Raw genomic sequence first — 26,712 nt, 5'->3', positions numbered from 1 at the left:
ATAATGATTATTAACATTAAATAAATTGTAAACGCGGATTTTTTTCTCAATATGGCTCAAAATGACCCGTTTTCCTTCGATTTCCTTACTTTAAGAAACATCAGTATTGCTGTGGAAGCATTTTTATGCAAACAATTATTATCTGTATTTAAAGATATGTTTGTTAGAAATCAAAGCGGTAAGTTAAAAAACATATAAAGCAAGATCATAGAACGCAAGATAATTTTTTTTTTATCGAGGACCTTGAATTGAATATTGTTGAAAGCTGAACAGACATGTATTATATAACTACGTACACTGAGGGACTTTCAATACCAGTATTACAAATGTATTATAATATTTTACTTACTAGTATAGAAAGTCCCTGCTACAACGAATAGAGTGTTTAACTACTTACTAGGCATTGATCGTAATGTTCTCGTACGATCGGGAGACGCATCTGGTGCAAGAAAATTGGTACTGTTAATTTCATTACTTCCACTGGGTCGATGCCTCTGCTGGTGGACTATTAGTCCACGAGGGTATCACCAGCCCAGTAGCCAGTACTTCGGTTCTGGCATGAAAATACGGATTTTTTGTGTTATTAAGTTTCTCTTTTACAAAATATTAGAAATCATTATAAATTAAGGAATATATCTCCCTCATGCAAAGCTCTGATTCCTCTCACGGATTTGGCTATACTTTTTGAACCTTTTGGATTATAGCTCTTCATTTTTTATACAAGCTTTGGATTTCAAATATTTTGGCCACGAGCATCACTGAAGAGACATGTATTGTCGAAATGCGCATCTGGTGCAAGAAAATTGGTACCGTTAATTTTATTAAAAAAAGACCCAACAGCTGATTCAGCCGGTAACGAATTTCCGATGTCATAAAAGATTCACAATACAAAGGGAACTTCCTCTGCTTAATTGAGCCCCTAAATAAATTAATGTGAATAGTTAAGTTTTATTCAAAATTATCGAAAGCAAAGTTTCATATGTGTTCTCGTACGAATACTTAATAATAAACTGGAAATCCGCTTGTATTATGATCGCTACTCAAACTATGAACAAAGTGTAGTAGTCAGTCGAGAACCAGCTTAACTGAATAACAGACGGACGGCCACACGAAACACACGAAAAAAAAAATTAAATAAAAAAATTCTGAAACGGTTCACTTTCGATCCAAAAATCCGGGAAATGACAGATATATGGCGTATCATGATAAAACTGTTAAAACTGTAAAATTTTGTTGTTTATAATATAAATTCAAGTTCTTCGTGTACATATATATTGTCAATATTTCATTTTATTACTTAAAAAAAAAATTTTTGGTGTAGAAAATTTAGGGGAGGCAGTTGCCTCCCCTGCCTCATAGGTAGTTACGGCCCTGCCTAATTATCCTTCACCAATGAAGCATAAAAATTGAGGCCAAGGTCATTTTAACCCTGCCAGACATAAACTTTACATGCATTCCATACACCAACTTTAAATATTAAAATCTATTGCTTTTTTTAATCTCATAAATATCGACCAATGAACCATGTAAATGAGGTCATGGTCAGATGAAACCAGACAGACTTGAAGTACCACTAAAAATCATTCAGTACAGCTATGAGTCTGTGACCAAATTGCTGTAAGTAACTGAAAAATAGACCAAATCACAAGCTTGTATTTGTGACGTCCAATAAATCATGAAAATATTTAAGTGCAGATGAAATCTACTATTCAGACATGGACACCTTACAATCATACCATACTTATTTAAATACTGGTGAACTTTTTCTTATACTATCTAAAAAAACAGACCACACCAAAAAAACTTAACATTGACCCCTGAACCATGAAATTGAGGTCAAGGTCAGATGAAACCTGCCAATCTTGCATCAAACATGTACACCTTACAATTCTTCCATACACTAAATTGATTGACTTACAATGTATTGCTTATTGCTAATCTAGATATACACAGACTTGATGCATTAACTTAAGCTTGAAGTCCATGAAATGAGGTAGGAGTCAATTGTGATCCTTCCCCGCCAGATATTTAGACCTTGCAAGGATCCCATATATTCTGTACAAAATATTATGTTATCAGATTACTCATATAAATATGAGTGATTATTCCACAGAAAAAAAAAACTTATTTCAAGCAGTCTGACACTAAATTATGGAAAAAGAGATTTAATAAGGGCAGGTGACATACATGTATGACAGACAGAACCCAGATTCAACTAAGGTATCAAGCATTCAGGTCATCTATATTTTAAAATAGAAAGCTTTATATAGCATGGATAAACAGTTGAGCAGCTTCAGTGGATATTGCATTGATAGTAATCCCTAGGTCTCACATTCTGTTACTTTTATTGCAAGCGAGGCATCAATGTTTAATGGAAAATTCCATCAACATAACAACTTATACAATCATCAATTGTTACAACTTTTGTATTAACTATATATAGTAAATAATTAATGAAATTTTCATAATATTAGAAAGTATATGAATATCATGAATATATTTCTGAAAGACTTTGATTCTCTTTTCACATATTTTATTCAATGTTAATATAATACTTCAAAGTTGTACTAAATTATTATTGTAAACATATATAGATTATATATTTGATTATAGATTTTATATAGATTAGACCGTTGGTTTTCCCGTTTGAATGGTTTTACACTAGTAATTTTGGGGCCCTTTATAGCTTGTTGTTCGGTGTGAGCCAAGGCTCCGTGTTGAAGGCCGTACTTTAACCTATAATGGTTTAATTTTTAAATTGTTATTTGGATGGAGAGTTGTCTCATTGGCACTCACACCACATCTTCCTATATCTATGTTAGTTTTCTTGTTTTAATTGTTTTACATTTGTCATTTCTGGATCTTTTATAGCTGACTATGGCATGTATGGGGTAATTGGGCTTTGCTCATTGTTCAAGGCCATACAGTGACCTATAGTTGTTAGTTTTTTGTGACATTTGGTTTCTTGTGGAGAGTTTCCTCATTGGCAATCATACCACATCTTCCTTTTTATTAGATAAATTTCATGAATCAAGATTATATCATTATAAATTGTATTTGATGTCATGAGGGTAGTTAATAACATACTCTGAAATTGTATTTATTACATGTATTTACTGAATTGTAATATCTGATGCTTACTATTTTTTATTGTACTGTTATCTATTAATATTACAGTAATGTCAGTAGTATAGCTGTTATGCTTTTGGAATAAGAATATAATACTTTTTAAATACATTTGTAATATATTGTGACCAGATCACTGGTTCTTTTTTTCACTTAAAGTCTACTTAACATTATATGCCTTTAATCAAATGAAGTTTGTATACAAATATTTAGTTACCATTAAAATATGCATTGTGACGGATCACTTAACATTTTTGGCCTTTAAATGAAATTGTCAACTGAAATTTTAAAAAAAATAAAAAAATTATATGTAACTTGTTAGTCACTAAATATTACCTTTCTTAATATGTTACTTATGCAAACAAAAAATATACACCCTTAAATGTGCTTCATTGATCTGTTAGTATCTCCAATTTCATTTATAAAGATCACATACATGTATACCATGTATACAATTCATATCTTACTAAAATCCTTTACCATTTGATCAACATAAGTAATAAAACATAATTCAAAGTTCAAATGTGATTAAAATTAGAATAAGACTTAGTTGCTTGACTCCCATTGCTGTAGTTCAATCAATCCCCCCAAAAATAACCTCCCTACACCCCCCCCCAAAAAAAAACCAACCCAACAACAAAAAAAACACACTTAAATATCAAAATAAGGAGATGTATTATGCTTGCCAACATGGTTCAGGTTCAAGTTCAAGCCTTTCATTTTACATATGATGAAATTCTGTAAACAAATGTTGTACAAAAACTTCTGCATTATCCAAAATCTATTCAGTCAAAGATGAATTATTTAACCTATTAAAAATATGTTTTTATCAATGTAAGATGTTCAATAATAGCGACTAACACAATTTTACAAAACAATGCTTTAATGAGCGCAGTCTGATACGGTATACAACCACAGAGGTTGAACCCACAACAGTTTGGGCAAGTTTAGACACAATATTCAAGTTTGATACTGTCTGAATTTGGATTGTGATCATATTTTTGACATAATCAAGGTTTCTGACAAAAAAATAAACAAGAGTGCACACACTGAAATGTCTCGCCTTCTTTACTAATCATTGATATTATGTTGATAGTCCTAATAATAAAGCTTTATTACAACTGTAACATAAACCAAGAAAACTAAACATTGACCTCTGAACCATGAAAATGAGGTCATGGTCAGATGAACCATGCCAGGTAGGCATGTACAGCTAACAATTCTTCCATACAACAAATAAAATTGACTTATTGCTTATAGTTTAATAAAAACAGACCAAAACACAAAAGCTTAACACTGAGCAATGAACCGTAAAAAATGAGGTCAAGGTCAAATAAAACCTGCGGGACTGACATGTAGATCATGAAATATTTCCATACACCAAATATAGTTGACCTAATGCATATAATATTAGAAAAAAAGGCCAAAACTCAAAAACTTAACTTTGACTACTGAACAATGAAAATGAGGTCAAGGTCATATGACACCTGCTAGGTAGACCTGTATACCTTACAATCATTCCATACACAAAATATAGAAGACCTATTGCATACAGTATGTGAAAAACAGACCAAAACACAAAAACTTAACTATAACCACTGAACCATGAAAATGAGGTCAAGGTCAGATGACACCTGCCAGTTGGACATGTACACCTTACAGTGCTTCCGTACACCTTACAGTGCTTCCATACACCAAATATACTACACCTATTGCTTATAGTATCTCCGATATGGACTTGACCACCAAAACTTTACCTTGTTCACTGATCCATGAAAATAGGTCGAGGTCAAGTGAAAACTGTCTGACGGGCAAGAGGACCTTGTAAGGTACGCACATACCAAATATAGTTATCCTATTACTTATAATAAGAGAGAATTTAACATTACAAAAAATCTTAACTTTTTTTTCAAGTAGTCACTGAACCATGAAAATGAGGACAAGGACATTAGACATGTGACTGACAGAAACTTCGTAACATGAGGCATGATGGCCCATCCATATACAAAGTATGAAGCATCCAGGTCTCCCACCTTCTAAAATATAAAGCTTCTAAGAAGTGAGCTAACACCGTCACCGCCGTAGCCGCAGCCAGCTCACTATCCCTATGTCCAGCTTTCTGCGACTTTTGTCGCAGGCTCGACAAAAAAGGTGATGTCTCGAAGATCTTGAAACTTTTCAAAAAATTGGAAATTGGAAAAAAATTTAAAGGCATTTATCCCTTTACTCAATCCAAGCCTTCCCTTTGTGATAAGGAACCTTGAGATACAATTTCATTGATAACATTTATAAGTTATTGACCAGAAATTACACCGAAATTACAAAATGCATGTTTTTGGCCCCTTTATGGCCACGAAATCCTAAACTGTTGGTACCATAACCCACAAAATCAATCTCAACCTTCCTTTTGTGGTATTGAACCTTCTTGTAATATGTTGAAGAGATCCATTCACATAAACTTAAGCTATTTCTGGAAACCAAATATGTCTTTTGACAAGAATAACGACGACACAGATGACAACAACATCATACTAATATCGTAGCCAGGGAGGGTTCGGACGACCCCCCCTTGAAAACAAGTAAGCACTGTTAAAGTCAATGTTCTGTTCGAATTGTGACTGTTAAAGTCGAGTTTGTGAGTCCAACGAACCCCCCCCTAGGAAATTCCTGGCTACGGACCTGAACATCATAGCATTGTCCTGAATCATTGAATGTACAGTTATAAGAGCCCAATAACAAATTTGCAGTTGTATATAAGTTAGACTTGGTATGAAAAATAATTTAATCTTCAAGTACCAATTCATCAACTTTACAGTAGTACCTCCTAAACTACACTAGAAACAGCAAACATACTTAACTAGACATGTAAGCTGTTGGGTTTTTTTTCATCCTTTGAATTGTATTACATTTGTCATGTCTTGGCCTGTTATAGCTGACTATGCAATATGGGCTTTGCTCATTGTTGAAGGCCATTTAGTTGTTAATTTCTGTGTGATTTAGTCTCTTGTTGAAAGTTGTCTCATTGGCAATCATACCACATCTTCTTTTTTATATTGAAAGAGACTACATAAATAGTTGGTATATACATGTATATGTATATTAAATTGCTGCCAATCTGAGATTCCAATAACTACATAAATTAAATTATTTTGTTGAAACCTGATTCAATCACAAGAAACAAATTTAATTTCAACTTGGTCATGTTGGTCTACATACTTTTTTCTGTAATAGAAACACAACACCCAATTTAATTATTCAATTAACCATTTCAATTTTATACCTTTTTATTAGATGAACTGATAAAGATCAATAATGTTGAATCGATTTACTTTTTATAACACACTGTTTATTCCATTTGATATGTAAGGAGCACCTTGTATTATGTAGAAATAATGCTTCAAATCCTTCATAGTACTTTTAATTAAAAGTTTAATTATGGCCATCATCTATAATTAATTTATTACAAACTCCTCAGTAATTGAAAACAAAGTGGGTAAGACATAAAGGAGAAATGCTAGCACTTAATTAAACTTGTAAAACTTGTAAAACTACAAGCAATTTTATTCTCAATGGTTATATATATATGCAGTTTGTATTTCATAATTCGTACAAATAAGTTATAACAACAAAAAATTGTGGTAAAAATTCTTCCTTTACGTCATGTAAGATTGATAATTCATGAGCATGAGCATGATGATTTTTATCTAGTGAGGGTTTAAAAAACATTACATTGTCTTATCAGGGTTTATTATAGCTGACTATGTGGTATGGGCTTTGCTCATCGTTGAAGGCCATTCGGTGACCTATAGTTGTTAATGTCTGTGTCATTTTGGTCTTTTGTGGTAGTTGTGTCATTGGCAATCATATCACATCTTTTTTATACATGTATATAAAAAGGTAAAATCACAAAAATACTAAACTTCGGAAAGTCCATAATCACATGGCAAAATCATATAACCAGATCTACTGAAAACTACAAAATTACAAATGTATCTACAATGTCATACATGCAGTAGTGGAACCAGAAATTTTCATAAGTGGGGGTAACCACCTGCCATATAAAGAGGGACCACGCTCCAGTCATGCTTCAATTATTCTCTTAATAATAGACAATTTTTTTCTCATAAAAAAGGGGGGCCTGGGCCCTTCCTACATTAACCTCTGACAGGCAATTTATAAATTGTGACTTGGATGGAGCTTTTTTGGCACTCATACAGAGGTTGATTTAGAGGGTTTTTCAGGGGGCCTGGACCCCCCTTTTGTGGTTGATTATATACATGTAGGGAATCATTGAAGCATGACTGAAGCGGGCACCCTCTTAAGCTATAGGCAGGCAGTGGGCCCCTCCTAAAGAATTTTTTTGGATCCGCCACTGTCATACCAGATCTTCCTATATATCTACATAAAAGGGGATACTTGAGTTGCTCAAAAACAATACACCATATCACAACCATCATATCCTCAGGAAAAAAAATGACAACAATATGTAGCACACATGCGTTATATACTGTTATTCCATGCATTGTAGATTTATTAACAATAAATTCTTTAACACACTTTTTAAAACCTCCCTTCAATTTCAAGTACATCCAAATATAATAATATTTTGTTTTGAATTTATACCATTAGCTATGATTTATATATCTATTCAATCTGTTAACTTGTGTGAAAAAACACTAAATACTGGCATTTAAAGTGGAACTTATCAGAAATTTAAAAGCTGTATGGTTTGAATATTTCACCCCTGTAAATAAAGCACTAAAATACTGTCCTTCTATATGTACATTTGTACATATATCTATTTGTATCAGTATTTAATTATACATTTGTATACTGTACATACATTTTTTTGTACATGTCAGACATATATATATATAATTAAATATTTTTACATTGTACATGTACATTTATAGCTTGTTTGAAATGTTGATCTTCAGTTTGTATAAAAGATTGCTTACCCAATATATAGGGATTTCTTTTAATTTACATTAAATAAACTTTGTTTACAGCTTGAACAATGTTTAATGTTAAGTGACTGTATCATGTACATTGTATGCATGTATTTGTTACCGATCATGAGTCTTCAAGGTCTTGAATTTCAGTAGAACCTAATATTAAATATAAATGTTATAGAAAAACAAAGAATATAACGGATCCATGACATAAAATCAGTACTTACACATGTACATGCTGCACAGCAAAAAACACACCAAACGCAAAAAAATATTGATACTGACCCCATAAATTGTATATTCAATACAATTTCTAAGTTATTTCACTTTAACATTATCTTTAACTTTACCTGCATGTACAAGTACACAATGTACAACATTTTCATATTGACCATATTAACAGTACATTTTGTACATGTTCAATATTTGGTTAGATGTACATATATATACATGTATTCTGATTTATGCTGGACATTGGGTCACAAATATATACATGACATGTACATGTATGTACAGATATGAATTTCATCACATATATATTCATTAGAATTGATGACTGTACCGATTGACCAATTCCTATGCTTAGTACTTTCAAATGAAAAGAAATTTAAGAATATTATTCCCTAAGAAGGCCAATTGTGTCTGTTTTTTACAGTGTTGAATGGAAATGATTACTATTTTTGCAAAAAGTTAGCATAAAATCTAAACATGAACATGATGATAACAGATTTAACCCTTTAACCCCCAATCCCGCCTGTAGGCGTGATGGCGACAACCATTCTTTGATGGTCCGTATGACCCTCCATACATTTTTTGATCGGCACCACCTGTACTGTCATGATAGCAGGGACTTCAACCAAGCAGTTCATGGTCCATAAACTCTTGTCAGACGTCTGTTTATGAAAATATGGCACTTTTAAAGCCGTTTAAAAGTTAAAAATCGGAAAAACGTGAAAAGTAGCCAAATCAGGTGGGGGTGGGCATCTTTTGATTGCCACTGCGTAACTGGTAGTCACTGTAGGTATAAACTATTATCGTAAATGCATGCATAGGTGGTATAGGAACACAAAGAGGCATAATATGGCCAATAGGGAACTAGTCTGTAAAATCTAGGTCACCGTTTTGTCAAAAATCTGTAAAAACACACATTTAGACAGACCTGACTTGACAATAATAATTTGCCAGCAAGACACCTAGGTCCCATATACTCCCAGTTAGCATGAATGGACTGCAGTGACTATAGGGTAAGACTTAAATGACAAAGAAACACAGTCTGGTCAATGTTCACCTCTCAAGGTCGTTTTAAAATCGGAAAATAGACGGAAAATAACCATTTTTCAGTGGGGGTGGGTTCAAACCCACGAGAAAATTTTCCACCTCCCACCCCACCCCCCCACCCATGCCATCTGCCCCCAAATTTCAATATATAGTTTAATAGATGAGCATCAGTAACAGCATCAAGAGTCTGCTCATTTGCATATGATTTGCATATGTTTGCAAATTTTCGAAAATGCCTGATTTTCCAAAAATCTCTTGGGGTCGAAAGAGTTAAGATTTATACTTTTCATGTACCATGTTCATGATGTTGATCATACAGGTAGAGACTGTATAGGTTTAAATACGGTGTAAATAATCTGGTGTAAATATGCATACCATTGGTATACAATGTACACTCAATACATGTTCATCTGTCTAGTGTTTAATCAGAGACCATATATATAACATCATACATGTTTGTCATATGACATGTGTCTCTGATAGAATATACATACATGTAGCAAAACATCATAATTATTAATTAACTTAAACATTGTTTAAGGGATATAACTCTCAAAATAGCAATTAATTCAATTACACTCATAATTGAGGATTTTTTTAAAATAAACTTTTATAAATAATATTGATGATGGGGTGGTGATCTTTGAATAGACAATCAGATAAATAAAGATGTAAATAAAAGTTTAATTAACATGCAATGCAACATTATTCTTTTATTTTTATTTTCCTGATTATTTCCATTATTTTAAAGTTTATTATTTATGTCTTAATGTTGTCACTTTTTTTTTAAAGAATCCGCTAAATTCAGTTTATATCATGATTCATGGTTAAAACTTAACTAAGTAAAAGTTCAAACACCAATAGCCTAGGCATAGGGCACATCCACTCTACAATTTAAAATACACACCATCATGGACATTATTTCATTCTGGAAATGGTGTCAATATATATATGTTCCTGTTTCAATATTACTTATTATTTACAAATAATAATATGCAAAAAAGAATAAAAAAAAAAGAACTATAAAAGACTAAAAACCTTCAGAGAAAAAACGATTTTTGAAATCCTTTTGAGACTGTTTTTTATAATTCAGTGAGTAAGTTTTTTTTCTTACATAGCTTTTTCATCTTTTGTTTTCTCAACATTGCAAACACGTTTTAAAACACTTCGATGCTGTGATTTCCAAAGTTCTGTAGATAAAAGTTTACCATAATTTGGCATTTGCAGTTGTAATTTCGCGAAGGTGCATTAACTTACCAGTCATTTTTTATATCCTTCGACTCAAATTATTATATTAACTGCAAAGCTTAATTCCTTTGAATAATGTATCCTTTTCTAATTTAACAGGTTAATAGCAGACGTATCTGAGTGAATGGCAACATGTTTCTAAAATTCCATAAACAAATAGCTCTTTTCTGTGGGAGGTATTTTCAGTCGATTTACAAATCAACCAATCGAATACATTCTGAGAAAACTATAGTTGGCGGGAAATTTAAAAAGGACTGCTGTATATAACAGTTGTCTCTTTTACTTTTTATATCGATTTTAAATAATATCACTGGTTATAGTCTCCTGTGAGACCAAATGTATATCTATCATTTACAATAAATCTTATCGGTATTTGTCATCTATTTAGTATTTATACAAGACATCATAAAAGTTCCCTGTAAAATTTTGACATCATAAATAGAACATATCTGGCGCCACAATGGCAAAGTTATTTTTTATGACTTCAAGAGTTCACACCGGACAGATTCTCAGGTCAAGTGGGAATTCAAAATTATTATAAGGTGTATTTTGGTATTTGAGTATCAGAGACATATAATACATCTCTAGTATTATTAAACTTTCAAAAGGTAACAAGAAATTTTCCTAAATGGGTGCCCACCAGCTGCCTTAGAGGGGTCCCACTTTCGTCACGCTTCAGTGATTCCATATATATTCAACCAAAAAAAAATTCTCAAAAGGGGCTCTGCCGCCCCCCCCCCCCCCCCCCCCCTTAAATCTGCCTCTGGGTAAAATAACATAAATATTCTTAAGATTAAGGAATTAAGACCTTTTTGGCAAAATTGGACACTAGACCTAACATTTTGCATCACATGAATATTAAATTGTATAAGGTAGCAAACACTTGTGTATTGTCAACATTTATTTTACCTAACAACATCAACATTTTTCAGGAACTTCTATGGTACATGTCCCATACTCGTAGCCAGGGGGGTTCGGACAACCCCCCCCCCCCCCCCCCCTTGAAAACAAATAAGCACTGTTAAAATCAATGTTCTGTTCGAATTGTGACTGTTAAAGTCGAGTTTGTGAGTCCAACGAACTCCCCTTTGGAAATTCCTGGCTACGGGCATGTGTCCTGTATAAAGGCGATCAAAATTAGAGCTCATAATATTTGCATTATGTACTGGTGTTACCTGTTTTATTTCCTTATAAAACTTTCGCATAATTGTAGCACTTTGCTCTTAATTTCAGAAAAATATGTTCATTCTATTTCTGGAAACAAAGTTAATTTGGTTATATTTAACATACAAAATGATACACTATGCCAAATCCTGGCATTTTACCTCTATCATTTCTGCTTTTATCCTTGCACATCATGTTGGATGTCAAGCAGGAATGTTTGGCACATTTTACTAATGCATAATTAATAGAAAAAAACTTCCAGTTAGGCATGTTAACATATTAAAATTTATAGAATTTTGGTGTGTAAAGGGAGAGAACTCTCCTTATTTGTATGATATACATGCCTGTAAAATTATATTTTTAAATGTTTTCTTTACAATCCATCATAAAAAAAACTTATTGCTAATTAAGCTGTACAGTCGATTCGATTCGATTCTTTATTACTTTAAGCACATTATGCTTATCAGTTGCTCTCTTTTAGATGTTCACCCAGGATCTTCTTTCTTTCATCTTTACAAGGAGTAATAGTATAAAATAAAGATGTGGTTTCATTGTCAATGAATTATTGACATCTGTATTAAGTCAAACAATAATTCTATTTGGATTAGAAACAACCAGATACCTGAGAAGAAAGTAAGGATGAGGACAAATTTTATATTCTTAATATAAAAATTAGAAGATGTTGTATGATTGCCAATGAGACAACTCTCCACAAGAGATGAGTTAGAAATTAACAACTATTGATTGCCCTTCGGCCTTCAATAAGTTCATATAGAGTGTAGTTGCTTTGTGTTAGTGAGATTCATTTTTTTTTATATATCTGTCAATTTTCCATTGGAAATAAATTGGAAATGTGTCCAACTGTCCATGGGACATAGATGATGCCCCTGCTTGCATATATAACATTATAAAGTTAGAAACATATTTGTACTTGATCTGAGTTTTGTTGCAACTAGTATTGTGTATTAAATTTATAACTTTTGCTTGAGGCAAACTTAAGTTAAAAATCAAAAACCAAAAATTCAGCATTTTTTCTCCATTTGTAAAGGGGCATATCTCAACAATGTTCAGGAAAAGTGAGGCTGCTAAAATTGAAACTTGACCTGTGAATTGTGGTGTTAGCATTGTGTATAAGTTTCATAACATATCATTCAATTTCATGATATGTTGCAGTAATCATTCCACCTAAGTTTTGTAACATTTGGTTGAGACACATAGAAAGGGGAAAAAAATCTGATTTTTTTCAATTTGTAAAGGGCATACATAACTCTAGAATGAAAAAAAGTGACCCTACCCAAAATCAAACTTGATTTGTGTAAATAAGCATGGTGATATTCAAAGCATTTGACCACCCTGTATCAATGTACAGCAGATATAGGTACTAACCAAGCAAACATAATCAATTTTGAACTGACAAGGTAACGAAAATCTTTGTTTTGTTTTATCAACATTCAGTGTACATTTCTCAACATCTGAAATTGCTGCTCCAAAATAACTTTCGCATCAATTTTTTCCTATTTATAAGGCAACTTTGATATTCTAATAAGAACAATTAACTTGTAAATGCGCAAATAGTTGTGAGTGTCAACACCAACTTTCAATTTCGATACAATTTTAGAGAGATTTGTATGTTTTACCTGAAAAAAAGCTCATACAGGGCAAAAGTAATAGTTACCAATCATAAACCTACCTGTGATAACTCATTCCTTAAAACTTTTTTGGTAATAAACGAGTATGAAAATTTTGTTTTTGTGTACGTTGTACAGCAAAGTAACTATGCACCGTACATATATACAGGATTTTTGTGGTCAGCTAAACACTGTACACATCACTTCTGTTCAGAATGAAATATCGAAAAAACATATGCATGAAAAATTTCAATGCCAATTATTGATACAAATATACTTATTACACAGACACAGTGGCCTTCTATCAGAAAAAGAGTTGCAATGAATATAGAATTATATCGTATGAGACGAGTGCCTACTTCTTTGACAAGTATTTGCACATGCTTTTATGAATCGTTCTTGTTTTGGGAAAATAATGAGACATCTCTAATCATCAACCTACGACCAAATCGTTTCTTAAAACAACAATTATGTTTAGATTGAGGTACACTTAGATATTATGTAAACAAACAAAGATTTTCGTTACCGTGTGAGGTCAAAATCGATCACGCTCCGCTTGGTTAGTACCTTTATCCGCTGATCTGATGATACACAGTGTTGACTGATTCAAAGTACATTGAATATATTTAGACTGGAATTTTGATATGCTTATTGTCTTTTGATAAAGAAATGGAGATTATAAGTCCAGTTTTTTTTATAGTTTCAAAATGTAACTGATTGATTCCTTCCTGATTTTCTTATTACATGTATTATGTCATGTCACCTTGTCATTTTAGAAGGATAGATTACAGTATTGGTGTTTATGTCTTGTTTCAATTGGATATGGATATAAAATAAAACATAAACTTTAAAAAATTTATTCAACTTGAAAGTTTAATGACCATGATAGTTGTGATGTACATGTATGATGAAAATGTATGCAATAACTTGTTACAACTGTTTTTTAATTTGTAAACTGTCTCATTATACTCTCATAATCTGTTGTAAAATTATAATGTTAAAACAATGGTAAGTTATAATATATCATTACTCATAATAAATTCAATTTAAAAGAAATCCTCTGATATTTTTGATAAATCAAACTGTTGGAACAGTACTGAGAATAAGAATTTAAATAACAAAACATTTTTAGACAACCTTTTTCCTTCCATAACTGTAAAATATTGCAAGGAAACACTGATAAACATTCATAAAACTATCACCAAAGGTACCTATGATTAATTACCTTAGTAGGAAATATTTTATTGTTAGAACTGTTCAAGTAATAGACAACTGTTTTACAAAAACCCTAATTATACATTTATCTTATAATTTGATTATGGATACTTTTCCATTTATTTTAAACAGAGCAATAAACTTCATTGACAATTTCAATATCTTTCATTAAAGCATTTCAGAATTTCTTTGTTATTTGCTGTTTTTTCTCTCTCAATTTCACAGTAAATGGGTAATTTGACAATCAGACATTTAATTATTGCAACAAATGTGAAATGTTTTGCTGAAATACCAGTAACAAAAAGAACAAAGTTTTATCAACAATTGTCTCCCATTATCATAGTAGTTATCTCCCTTGCTTATAGTGGCCCCCATGAAGTTCTACATTGGAAATTTATCTTGTAATTAACCTATGCAGCAATTGGTAAATAATTTGTGAATCTCAGTCATAAATTTATGATATTACTATAGAAAACACTTCAATATATAATTTAGAAATTGATTTGAAATGTTTTATGCAGTAGTAGGTGTTTAATAATCCTTAACTATTCTTTCAATGTAATCAGGACTTGGAATATCAAATTAATTTTCTTTATCTTCTGTAAGTATGAAAGAAAACTTCATCATAAATATTATGATTAAACAGGTAATCTTATTTTTTAACACAATACATGTCTCACTATTTGGCTGGTCTTGAGACTTTTAATACAAGGGATAGAAAATAATTATGTGATTTGTACAAAACTTTCAAATTATGTATCTGTTTTATGGAAAAAAAAACTAACCAAAAGACAATTTGATAAAATGGGAAAAGGATTACTTATATTTAACCATGAATTACTACTAATTACAAACTTCTAACAAGATATTACACTATTTTGTTCACGTTACAAGTACATGTTCAAATTACTAAATCTCAAAATAAAAACATCTATCAAAGTTGCATATCAAGTTAACAAGATGCCTGTACTATTGTTAATAGAAGTTTATTGCTCTGGCATCTACCATATCTTAAAAAAATAAACTTAGGCATTAAGCTATTTTACTTATCATTAAAATTGACCGTTTCTAAGTCTGTCTTATATACAAAATAAAATTTCAAATTAAAAACAAACTGTTAACAAATGCTAATAAAACAACTGACCACATGATGTTAATGTACTGAATAATCATTTGAAAAACTGCTTCATTTAGAAATATCTTTTTGTCTGAGAATAAAAGCAATGTTATTTTCCAATTTACTAAAATTCATTTTTTTTGTTTGTTTATTAAATGGTATCCGAGGAAAATAATAATTGATATAAATTTTATAATCAAAGTTCTTATAAACTTTTGATAATTGAATAACTAGTTTTGTTTTTCAAAATTTGCAACTCTATATCATACTCTTTGATTTCATACATGCATGTGCCAGTCCCTGAACGAAAACACTAATCATTTGGTAAAAAATAAACCTCATTTAAGAAACCTGAATACATTTTTTATATACATATATGAAATGTATCATTTAATTTATTGTTACAAAATTGTAAATAACTATATAAAACTTTATTTCCAAATATGATTAAAAACAGAATTAATTTTGCATCAAATGTTAAAATAATCTTTGATGTACACTATTGAGACTTTGTCCTCTAATTCATATACATAAATTTAAAAAAAAATTATCTTACAAAACTACACTAACCATGTGTTGTTTCATCCTATCTGTGGAGAAATCAAACATTTATTCTTCAAAAAAAGAAAAGAAATTACTTAATTATTTTCCATAGTTTCATTTATCTTTTGTTTCAACATTTAACAAAGCTGAAAGTTGACTTCATTATTGTAATGTATGATGCATATCTTATAAATACAAAAAGAACATCAGCAATTAATTTTTCAATAACACTATTACACTTCGTCACATGTACCATAATTGTAGAATGCAATTAAATGCTTTTATTAAATAATTATACTATAAATCAATTCAACATTTAACATGTTTAACAAGAATACTTTGAATTAGGAAAACATTTTTATAACTAGAATTATGTGATATAGTGATCACTGGTACACCTGCTTACGGCATACTATGAACAGAAAACATTAGTACTGTCAAAATCAATCTTTTTTGGTATATATAATAAGGTTAATGAAAATAGATTTTAATTCAAAAGGAAAAGTGTAGTTTACATGAATTTTTCTTAGATCAAGGGCAAGATTTTTGGCAAAAGCAGTTTATTAAGGGCATACGATACAGTTTTGATCCTGTATTTACAGGTTCATGAAAATTTGCACAGATGCTATTTTTTACCTGATTAAATCAAATATGTAATAAAAAATATACTTTCATGTGCTACTTTTTGAGTAAAATGAGGTCGAAATTTTGTATATTTGCTCAAAATTAAGATTTGTGGCCGTAATTTCTTTTTCGAAAGAAAGACATAACTTTTTTGTTATAAAAGATAAACACAAATTGTTTTTTGTTAAATAATCGGTAATTTCTGTATTTTATAAATATTAAAAATATGCAATTTTTATTCAGAAATAACTCATATTTATCAAATGTTCATGAATTGAGAAGAAAACGTCATTTTTTACTGCATGTTTATCAAAATTTAAAAAAGTCCTGTATTTACAGTTTTATAAAATTTGGGTCACATAATCTCTCTGCAAAATGAAACAAAATGCCGTTTTGAAAAATAGGGGTCCATGAACTCGTTTTCAAATTAAATCAGTTTGAATGATAAAAATCAGTCGAAAAATGCATCCTTTTCCGATATGTCACAGTTTGACGTCGCGAAAATAACAAATTACGTGAGCAACGTCATTACCTTCCCTGTAACTGTATCGTAATCCCTAAAAGTTAATTGTTTACAACCTTTAAATATGTAATAGGAACATACATTTACATGGACAATCTCACAGTTTTTTTTATGAAATTTAGCTTGCTGCTAGGGCAAGAGAAACAATATCTTCACTTTAACCTGAGAATATACTAATTTTCAATACCCATATGTTTGTTTAGTCACCCATGAAATTTGTTTCAAAAATATAATTTGGTGTATAATTTTTAAATTTCAAATCATAATGAATAAGCAAATGATAAATGTACTAAATTTCCAGTTGATAAAATAAAATTCATTGTTACTAATTGTCTCAACCAAAAACTTGACCATCATACAGAGTAAACTAACAAACAGATTCAGAAAAACATAATGCCTCCTACTAAAGTAGGCGGGGCAAAAAAGTTAACAAAACTATAACATAATTAAACATAGCACCTTTTGTTGTATAACATCAACATAACACAGAGAAATAAACTGGAAAACTAATAACTGATATGTTTGATTGTCAATACATGGTTGTAGATAGTGATACAATATATTTATTGCCGTTAATAAAAAAAATTCTGAGGCAATCAAGATATCTTAAATCTAGTCACTCTTTCCCTAAGTAGTTGTTTACTTGTGTAACATCAGAGCAAACATATGTACACTTAACACACAATAATTAAAATCTTTCTGAAATGATACCGATTTTTTTTCAAAATGTCACATGACATCAATCCTAGTTGCATCAGTCCTCAAGGTATCAAGGGATACTTTATTTGTTGACTCAGCATTATATAAATCTTCATACAACGCTTTGCCTCTTGAAAATTGTAAATATCATCAATGTTGCTGCTATATCACATGGAGAAACTTCCCCGACTAGATAGTTCAACTTATATATTTCTTGACCCTGCAAAAAAAAAGTATAATATGATTTGTAACAATGAAATATAATAGTATCAAGCCAGCGGAAAACAAGAAGCAAACATGTTACTGTACCATTACCTGGTTAAAAAATATCCACTTTAATAATAAGGAGTACTACAAGTGGTTCTTATGTTGTAGTGACACAACTGTCCCAGGTTAGTAAGAGGGTTTGTGTCTTCAAAATAGTTAACCCTGCAACATTCTGATTGTGCCTGTCCTTAGACAGTGGTCTGCAATTCACATGTTGTTGTTTGTTGCTGTAAATTATGTTTGTTTTAATTCAAATCAGGCCATTAGTTTTCTCTTTTGAATTTTTATACATCTGTCATTTCTGAGCCTTTTATTGCTGACTTTGTTTGTGGTATGGGTTTTGTTCATTGTAGAAGGCCTTAAAGTGACCTAAAAATATTGTTTTTTGTGTCACTTCTCTCTTGTTGAGAGTTGATTCTCTTGTTGTGAATTGTGTCTCTTGTTGAGTTGACATCTTATTTTATATAGATAAATTTAATGTAGTCTTACCATACTATTTTATCAGTGGGACTTTAGCTTCTTAGATTTGTTGTGTTCTAGAGGTGACTGCCTTGCTCTTTTCATTGAACTATGAGTATTGGGACTAGTACATGATTCATTTCTTCCAAAGCTTTCTTTGTTCACACTAGAAATAAACTGTTCTAGATGTTTCTTTTTACCTGGAGAATTCTTTGAATTATTATCACTTCTGCCTGAACCAAACAACTGTAATGCTAAATTATTCTTTTTGGAATTGTGACTAGATTTGTTACCAGACTTTTTTGAATGTTTTGATTTTTTAGCTTTGTTAGATCTTGAGGATTTCAATTTTGTCTTAGAATTGGATTGTGGATGCCCAAGTGATGTCTCAGTTGTTTTAAATGATTTGTTACTATGCTCTGAAGGTGTGTCAATTTGTTCACTATTCCTTTCAATATTCGGAATGTTTTCAGGTAGATGAAGTTTTCCAAGAAATGAGAAAAACATATTCCTCTTCTTCTTGTCTGTTTCACTTCCATACAAACCTAAAAAAGCAAAAAAAAAATCTTAATAAATTTGATAAAGCCTGTTAGTAATTTTTTAAGGCACTATTTCAAAGTACAAATAATTCAGATTGTTTTATAAAATCTGTCTCCATTGATCTATTGATACTTTTGTACTTGTACAAATGTTAGATAATAACCAATCTTCGCTAGCCAAGGTTTATGATCCACTCCCGCTGTCTTCACCCTTGGCAGATTGAGATGAAATTTCGGAGACACAGGGTAAGGATTTTTGTTGGTTGCAGTTGAAACTTGCTGCATCCAATCAACAAGTGTGTAGAATCTAGACACTACTGTGTTTTTACCATTGGTCAGGAATAATGTATTCGGAATTGGCGTGACTTAAATCTTCCAACAGATGGCGCACCATTGTTTTCACAAATGTTAGCTCAATCCCCAAAGGTGAAGAGAGCGGGAGTGGATCGTTACCCTTGGCTAGCTAAGATGATAATAATCTGTCTAACCTTAGATGACACAAGATACAAATATATACAGTCATGATAGTACCAGTTCATTGACCTATAGTTGATAATTTTTGTGTCATTTGGACTCTTGTGAACACTTGTCTCATTGGCAAACCTACCACATCTTATTTTCATACACACAGCTGTTAATATCAGTAGTCTGATAATTATTCTCAAGACTTGGTCAGTTAAATTATAAATTCAAATAATAACTGAGAGCTGATCAATATAACATCATCAAAGAAACATTGACGGTTGTAGTACTAGCTAATAATTTTGCAAAATTTGTGATTTCTTTATAATGTCATTAGGCCTGTTTTTATGCTGTCACCATGGTAAATTGACCTATGATAAAAATGAATATCTTAGAAATCTTCAACATGATCAAGTACATTTAGTATCTCTGTAGTAATATTGAAATTCTATTAGGACAGACAATTCAATAGATTTTTAGAGCAATATATGTAATAAGAAATGCAAATTTCTTATTTGTATAATTTAAAATAGTTATAGAACTAAAGACAATATGTTGCCTCCAAAATTAGTTATCTGTACCAGTAACTCTAATTTACTTGTACTAGTATAACCCCTGACTGACCTTCACCTATAACATCTTACCTAGATATGTCTCCTTTGCACCAGGTTTTAACCTTATCCTGACTTTCCAGTGACCTGTACTTGTGTCCTTATATGGTTCAATAGTCATGTGACTTTCAACCTCATCAAGAAATTTACATATCCTGTCTCTGCTCTCTTCACTAGAGAATTCACTTCTAAAAGTATTCTCAGCTTTAGTACTGAATGCTACCTTGTCAATGTTTGAATTTTCATCAGCAAATGTACACAACTCAATATGTTCTTTACTTTCATACAAGTCTGGAACTGGATCAAAATAAGTAAACTCATTCTCTGGAATTGATTTGTCTATTTTGGATTGATCAACTTCTTCATATTTTAAAGTCTCATCATTTTGCTGATCGATGGAGACATCAGCATCTTCATTTCCCGCCATTGTTTGTTGGTTTTCTGTTTCATCTGTGATCACTTCAGCCAGGGAAGCTAACAAGTCCAAAGGATGGTCTCCCAACTCTGACAACTTTTTAACTTTCGCATGATTCATATCGATTTTACCCGATTTCTTAAATACAGGCGAGTTTGATGATGATGGCTTTTTGAGTTTTGAAATAGGAGAATTCTGACACGATCCACTGTTGGGTTTTGTTGGACTTAATGTTTTAGCTCTTTTCTCCCTTTCTTCAGACTGGTCACTTTGACAACTTTTGTCCTCTATATGAGGAGAAACCAAGTTTTGTAATGTAATGTGTCCAACATTTTCCCTCAATTCAAATTTCTGAACGAGATCAATATTTTGAGTTTCTGATGAATTCATGGCAGGAATAGTTGATATTGTTTTAACAAAAGTAGTGTCTGAGTATTTTTGAGTCTCCTCAATGTCACCTATTGAATCACTCACTTTCTGCCAATCGGAATTATCTGCCTTTGATAAAATCTGCCCTTGCTTTGAGGCTGATAGATTGAGTGGCATTTCAGTCTCGTTTCTAAGTTGCAAACTTAACTCAGTTTCTGAGCTAGAAATATGTGAATTTTCTCTGTATATTGTGTCAGTTTGATTTGTAAGGACAATGTCAGGTGAATTTGTTTTTTCAAAATCTTCAAACTGTTGGTATAATCTACTTAGAGGTGAAGTGCTGCCTGTTAATGGATGCTCGTCACTATTATCCATCATTTCTACAACAACGTTACCCTGTGATGATGGTGTTTCAAACATATTACTTATACTCCCATCCAAATCTATGCCAGATAAAATACGAGATTCCGTTCTTGGAGTTATCCCTATGTTTTCTATCTCAACATTTGATCTTCCTGGATGTTCAGGGCTTAATTGAAAATTGTTTACAATAGTGTCTACAGCATCCTGAGTCTCATCAGTATCACATATTTCAGGAGTTGCAATGCTGGATGTATTAGTTGAAATTATTTCAGGAGTTGTACTTCTGGTTGTATTAGTTGAAATTATTTCAGAATCTTCTTGTTCTATTTCTTTCTTTTGCCTCCTCCTTGAAGCCTTAGATTTTGATTTTTTATTATTAGGGGTTTTCTTTGTTGCAACTGTCAACATGACACGATCATCTTTCACAGTTATTTTGATATTTTCAGAGCCAGAATTTTTGTTTTGCCCTTTTTTTGAACTTCCATCAAAACTATATGGCTTTTCTGCTGGTTTCACTCTAAAAGTTGGAGTTTTTCCTGGTACATACTTAGCATCTTCTTTATTTTTCTTCTTTGGATCCTTTTTAGTTTCAGGAATTGTTTCCCCTTGCAAATAATTGTTCTTTGTTAAGAAATTAATCGCACTTTTTTTATCTTCAAAAACATATGTTTCTTCATCTTTGTTTGTCTTGTTGGTCTTTGGAGTTTTATTTGATTTACTTTTTTTCTCCCTAAATAAGTTATGATCAGACAAAGAATCTTCCATAGGTTTATCAAAAACAAATGCCGACTCATTCAGCTTTTCAGGAGTTTCATAACCAACAACTTGTTTGGTTGACAACTCAAATGATTTCAGCGTTGGTTTTTGTTTAGATCTACTTAAATTTGGAGTTTTAGATCGAACTGAACTTGTTTTCATACTTGTTTTCTTCATCACAACCTCAAATGTTTTAGGATCCATTGTATATACATCATTGTCTGACTGATGATCATCCCTACCAAAGATATTTGTCACAAAATCTTCACTGAAATTTACTGTAGCAAAGCAAGTATATAATTCTGAATTGAAACCAGGGGAGCATTTTCCCATGCAACATACACATCTTAAGGTAGCAATGTCAATCCACATGGTGTTTGCAACACTGTAATCTGGTGTATTCAAATAACTGTTCAGTATACTTGGTGCAAGGCGAGGACGTTGGCGTAGAGCACCAAGACGAGCTTGAAGCACCTGTAATTTTATCACCTGATTTTGACATAGTTCTTTAAATGAGACATAAATTCTATTATCCATTTTAAATGCAACAAATCTAAAACTTCCTAATTTAATAAATCCAACAGAAAAACATTTTGACTCATTTTCTCCAATCTTGGTTTCTTTGTTTATCTTAACATACTCCTCCTGTTCTTTGCTATAAAGAATTATTCCTCCACAATTTCCACAGCGCACATGTCTTTGTAGTACCTTCTTATAATAGTTACCATTAGCAATATCTTTTATTTTGTTGTCAAATCCTGGTTTATCTCCTTCATACATGACAATGAACTGAGCCATCTGACGTAGTGTGTTTAATGATACAGCCACTGAGTACCGACATGTCGGACCAATACAATTCCTTTGCTGGAGATAACCAATCTCCTGTGTTGTCATAGTGCACTGATCAACATCTTCCTTTCTCTTTAGAAATCCTATCAAGTCAGACTCATACTGAGGCATCATTTTTTCAATAATCTCACCTACGGCAATGTATCCATTTTTCTGATTGTGAAATATTCCGGCATACTCTCTGTTACCAATGACAACAATGGCAATCTGTGGAAGGAAATATAACTGACCTCTACACATCCAAATTTGTTCTACTGCAACAAGTTTATCAATAAATTCACATTTACAATGGGGAGGATAACTTGAAAAATCAGGTTCACTACTTGTAATACAAGCATTAACTTGTCCTATTGCATGTTCCGGTACTTTTTCTGACTTGTCTAAGTCTGGTTGAATGAGTTGTGATATTGAACTCAGATTGATTTGTTCTGTCAGATTTGGAGCTGTATATTGTTGTTGTTGTTGTTGAGGTTCATTTTCAATGTATTGTGGTAAATCTATCAATGTCTCTCTCTGTTGAGTGCTGTCAACAACTACTGACACAGATACGTCAGATATTAGATTTGTAAACTCCTCCACTTCACGATCGTTTAACGAGTTTAATGAATCTAACACATCGCTATCCTGTTTATGTGGGTGTAACATAGCATTTGAGTGACAGCTGGGTGTGATTTGTTGTAAGTAGTTCTGTCCAGGCTGTTGTAAGCTAAGTGGATCCATTTGAGTTGTTGTTGGTGATTCTGTTGTAGAATCTGGCAAATTACAAGTGTGATTCACCATAGATGAGGTGGTTTTTGTTGGATTATAAAAAGATGTAGTGGGAAGAAGGTGTGTCAGATCCATTCCTTTATATTTCTGTAGCTACCTGCAATTAAAAAACTCATACTTTTAAAGGGGCATTAATCCATTATATAATTAATTAATATATGTTTGTTTTTGTTCAATCAAAAATGAAAGTGAAATAGTTGAAATAATAATTAGCTTTAAGAAGTCACTATAGTTCAATTTTGTCAAAAAAGTAAAGAATAAAATTGAGAATGGAAATGGGGAATGTGTCAAAGAGACAACAACCCGACCAAATAAAAAAACAACAGCAGAAGGTCACCGACAGGTCTTCAATGTAGCGAGAAATTCCCACACCGGAGGCGTCCTTCAGCTGGCCCCTAAACAAATATATACTAGTATATAAAATTTATAACCTACTAAATCGCTTATCCAAATGACAAAAATTTCAACAACAAAGAAAATCAATTAACACTGTATTGACATTACATGATATTATGTATCAGCCTACATGTATTTAGTTTGTATTTACGTATGTAGAGACATCGTTGTGACTACTGAAAACTGCCAACAGCCATATTATCCAATATAACATACATGTAAATAGAAAGGGACCATAAATTTGCAATAGACTTTTTCTTTATATTGCTGAACTTTCTGTCTGGAATATATAAACCATTGTAATTCACCCTCATTGAATCTGTATTCATGTGATCCTAGCTACAAATAAAAATCTTTTTATACAGGTACATTTTAAAAACATACTTTTAAACTTATTATTTGAAATCAAACAGAACTAGGAAATTCCAATAGACCATTTTTATATTCCCATCTTTTGACTTAGGATCATATAATGTTTTGACAGGTCATGTAGGTACCTACTTTGAGGTAGGACATTCTGGTATTCAGTCAGGTAATTAGAGTCACCAAAAGAAATCAAACCTTATATAGAATTGATGCAATTTGGGGGCAAAGTTTACTTAATTTCCAGTTAATTTTTCCACAAAATTGTACTGATTTAAAAGCTTTATTTACTTATTTACCTTTCCCGTACTATTATTTGACTGAGTACCAGGATGTCCTATAGCTACCACAGATTAAAAATTATAAATTCCAGACAGAAAGTTCAGCAATATAAAGAAAAATTCTATTGCAAATTTATGGTCCCTTTCTATTTACATGTATGTTATATTGGATAATATGGTTGTTGGCAGTTTTCAGTAGTCACAACGATGTCTCTACATGATAAATACAAACTAAATACATGTAGGCTGATACATAATATCATGCGATGTCCATACAGTGTTAATTGATTATTTTGTTGTTGAAATTTTGGTAATTTGGATAAACGATTCAGTAGGTTATAAGTTTTTTAACAAAAATGGCCACCAAGGCTAAAACTAGAAAATAAGGTTTAAAATGGAAATGTTATTATTTTGGAAATAATTAAAGATACAGAAATCTATCAGGATAGAGGTGTCAATATCTACTCTCTGACTGTCAATTTTAACTAAATTATCACATGACTGCTTACTATGGATACATTTATCTTTGTGGGCACCAATTTTTATGGAAGAAGGAAAACTTGCATGTTTGTAGACATTTAATGTTATGGTTCTGCAGAAGTCTTTATACAAATCTTTAGAAAATTTGTCATTCATTGAACATTTAATTTCGTGGTTTTCCTATTCCTTTGAAATCCACGAAAAATTGGTATCCAGTGTATATTATTGAATACACAGTATATGATACATGGGTGCACACTCTGAAATGTCTCGCCTTTTTCACTTACCATTGATTTTATGTCAATAGTCCTAAATATGAAGCTTCCCTACAAGTTACACATAATTTTATTGATAATAGTTTCTAAGAAACAGTCTTAACCAAGAAAACCTAACATTTACCAATGAAACATGAAAATGAGGTCATGGTCAGATGATACCTGCCAGACAGACATATACACCTAACAATCCTTCCATACAACAAATATAGTTGATATATTGCTTATTGTTAAAGAAAAACAGACAAAAACATAACAATGCGAAATGAACTGAAAACATGAGGTCAAATAAATATGTAAGACTGATATGTACATCATAGATTAGTTCCATACACCAAATATAGATGACCTATTACATATATAGTAAAAAATGTATTAAAAAAAAAGACCAAAACTCAAAAACTTAACTTTGACAGCTGATACAATGTACATGAAAATGAGGTCAAGGTCTGATGCCACCTACCAGTTGGTAACTCTTCTTCAAGTAGTCACTGAACGATGAAAATGAGATCAAGGATAATAGACATATGACAGAGAGAAACTCCATTACATAAGGCACCTAAATATAAAGTATGAAGCATCCAAGTCGTCTTGCTTCTAAAATATAAAGCTTTTGTAAAAGAAGTTACAAATGTAGCCAACGGCCCCGGCCCGGGGCCTTACTTTGAGCTTTCTGCAACAAAATTTGCAGGCTCAACACAAATTGAGAATGGATATAGGGAACATGTCAAAGTGATTGAGGAAATTTCTTTTTAATTTCTGAAATCTGAAATGAGAAAAAATTGTCCAATCTCACAATTTCTTATTTTTTTTCACCTCTTTTTCCATTTAACAAAAAAAATCTTTCCCACAAGATATGCTCATAATCTCAATTCAAACTTCTAATGGAGTTTGCAACCATAATTACCCATTAAAATTCATTGTTCTTTAAATGTGATTGAA

General features: G+C 31.7%; 2 protein-coding genes across 3 annotated transcripts in view; both read right to left on the bottom strand.

Annotated features, from left to right (window-relative positions):
- LOC134714660 (fibronectin type 3 and ankyrin repeat domains 1 protein-like) overlaps positions 1-10,801 on the bottom strand; it is a 52,355-nt gene extending 41,554 nt beyond the window's left edge. The window contains exon 1 of the mRNA XM_063576101.1: positions 10,614-10,801. Within this exon, the coding sequence (XP_063432171.1) occupies positions 10,614-10,620 (7 nt within the window). The 5' untranslated portion in view covers positions 10,621-10,801. The remainder of the gene's footprint in view (positions 1-10,613) is intronic.
- Positions 10,802-14,237: 3,436 nt separating this feature from the next.
- On the bottom strand, positions 14,238-25,148 carry LOC134714659 (uncharacterized). Of its 2 annotated transcripts, none has more exons than XM_063576097.1 (4): positions 25,034-25,148; positions 20,489-24,072; positions 18,874-19,388; positions 14,238-18,337 (listed from the first exon to the last, which is right to left on the bottom strand). In XM_063576097.1, exons 2-3 carry the CDS (start codon positions 24,048-24,050, stop codon positions 18,886-18,888), a joined length of 4,065 nt encoding a protein of 1,354 aa, XP_063432167.1. In that variant the 5' UTR covers positions 24,051-24,072; positions 25,034-25,148; the 3' UTR covers positions 14,238-18,337; positions 18,874-18,885. The 2 variants fall into 2 exon arrangements, with proteins under 2 accessions (XP_063432167.1, XP_063432166.1); XM_063576096.1 differs by lacking the exon at positions 25,034-25,148 and adding an exon at positions 24,588-24,807.
- Between the last annotated feature and the right edge of the window lie 1,564 nt (positions 25,149-26,712).

Source organism: Mytilus trossulus, chromosome 4 (genome assembly GCF_036588685.1).
Source record: "Mytilus trossulus isolate FHL-02 chromosome 4, PNRI_Mtr1.1.1.hap1, whole genome shotgun sequence".
NCBI lineage: Eukaryota > Metazoa > Mollusca > Bivalvia > Mytilida > Mytilidae > Mytilus > Mytilus trossulus.
The sequence above is the reverse complement of the archived record's forward strand: the minus strand, read 5'-3'. Positions and strand labels throughout refer to the sequence as shown.

Bases quoted from the DNA above. Each gene is read 5' to 3' on its own strand.
- LOC134714659 (XM_063576097.1), bottom strand. From the start codon at position 24,050: ATGGATCTGACACACCTTCTTCCCACTACATCTTTTTATAATCCAACA. The intron at 19,389-20,488 runs GTAAGATGTTAT...TTGCTTTTTTAG, and splicing joins TGCAAAGGAGACATATCTAG to GTTTGTATGGAAGTGAAACA.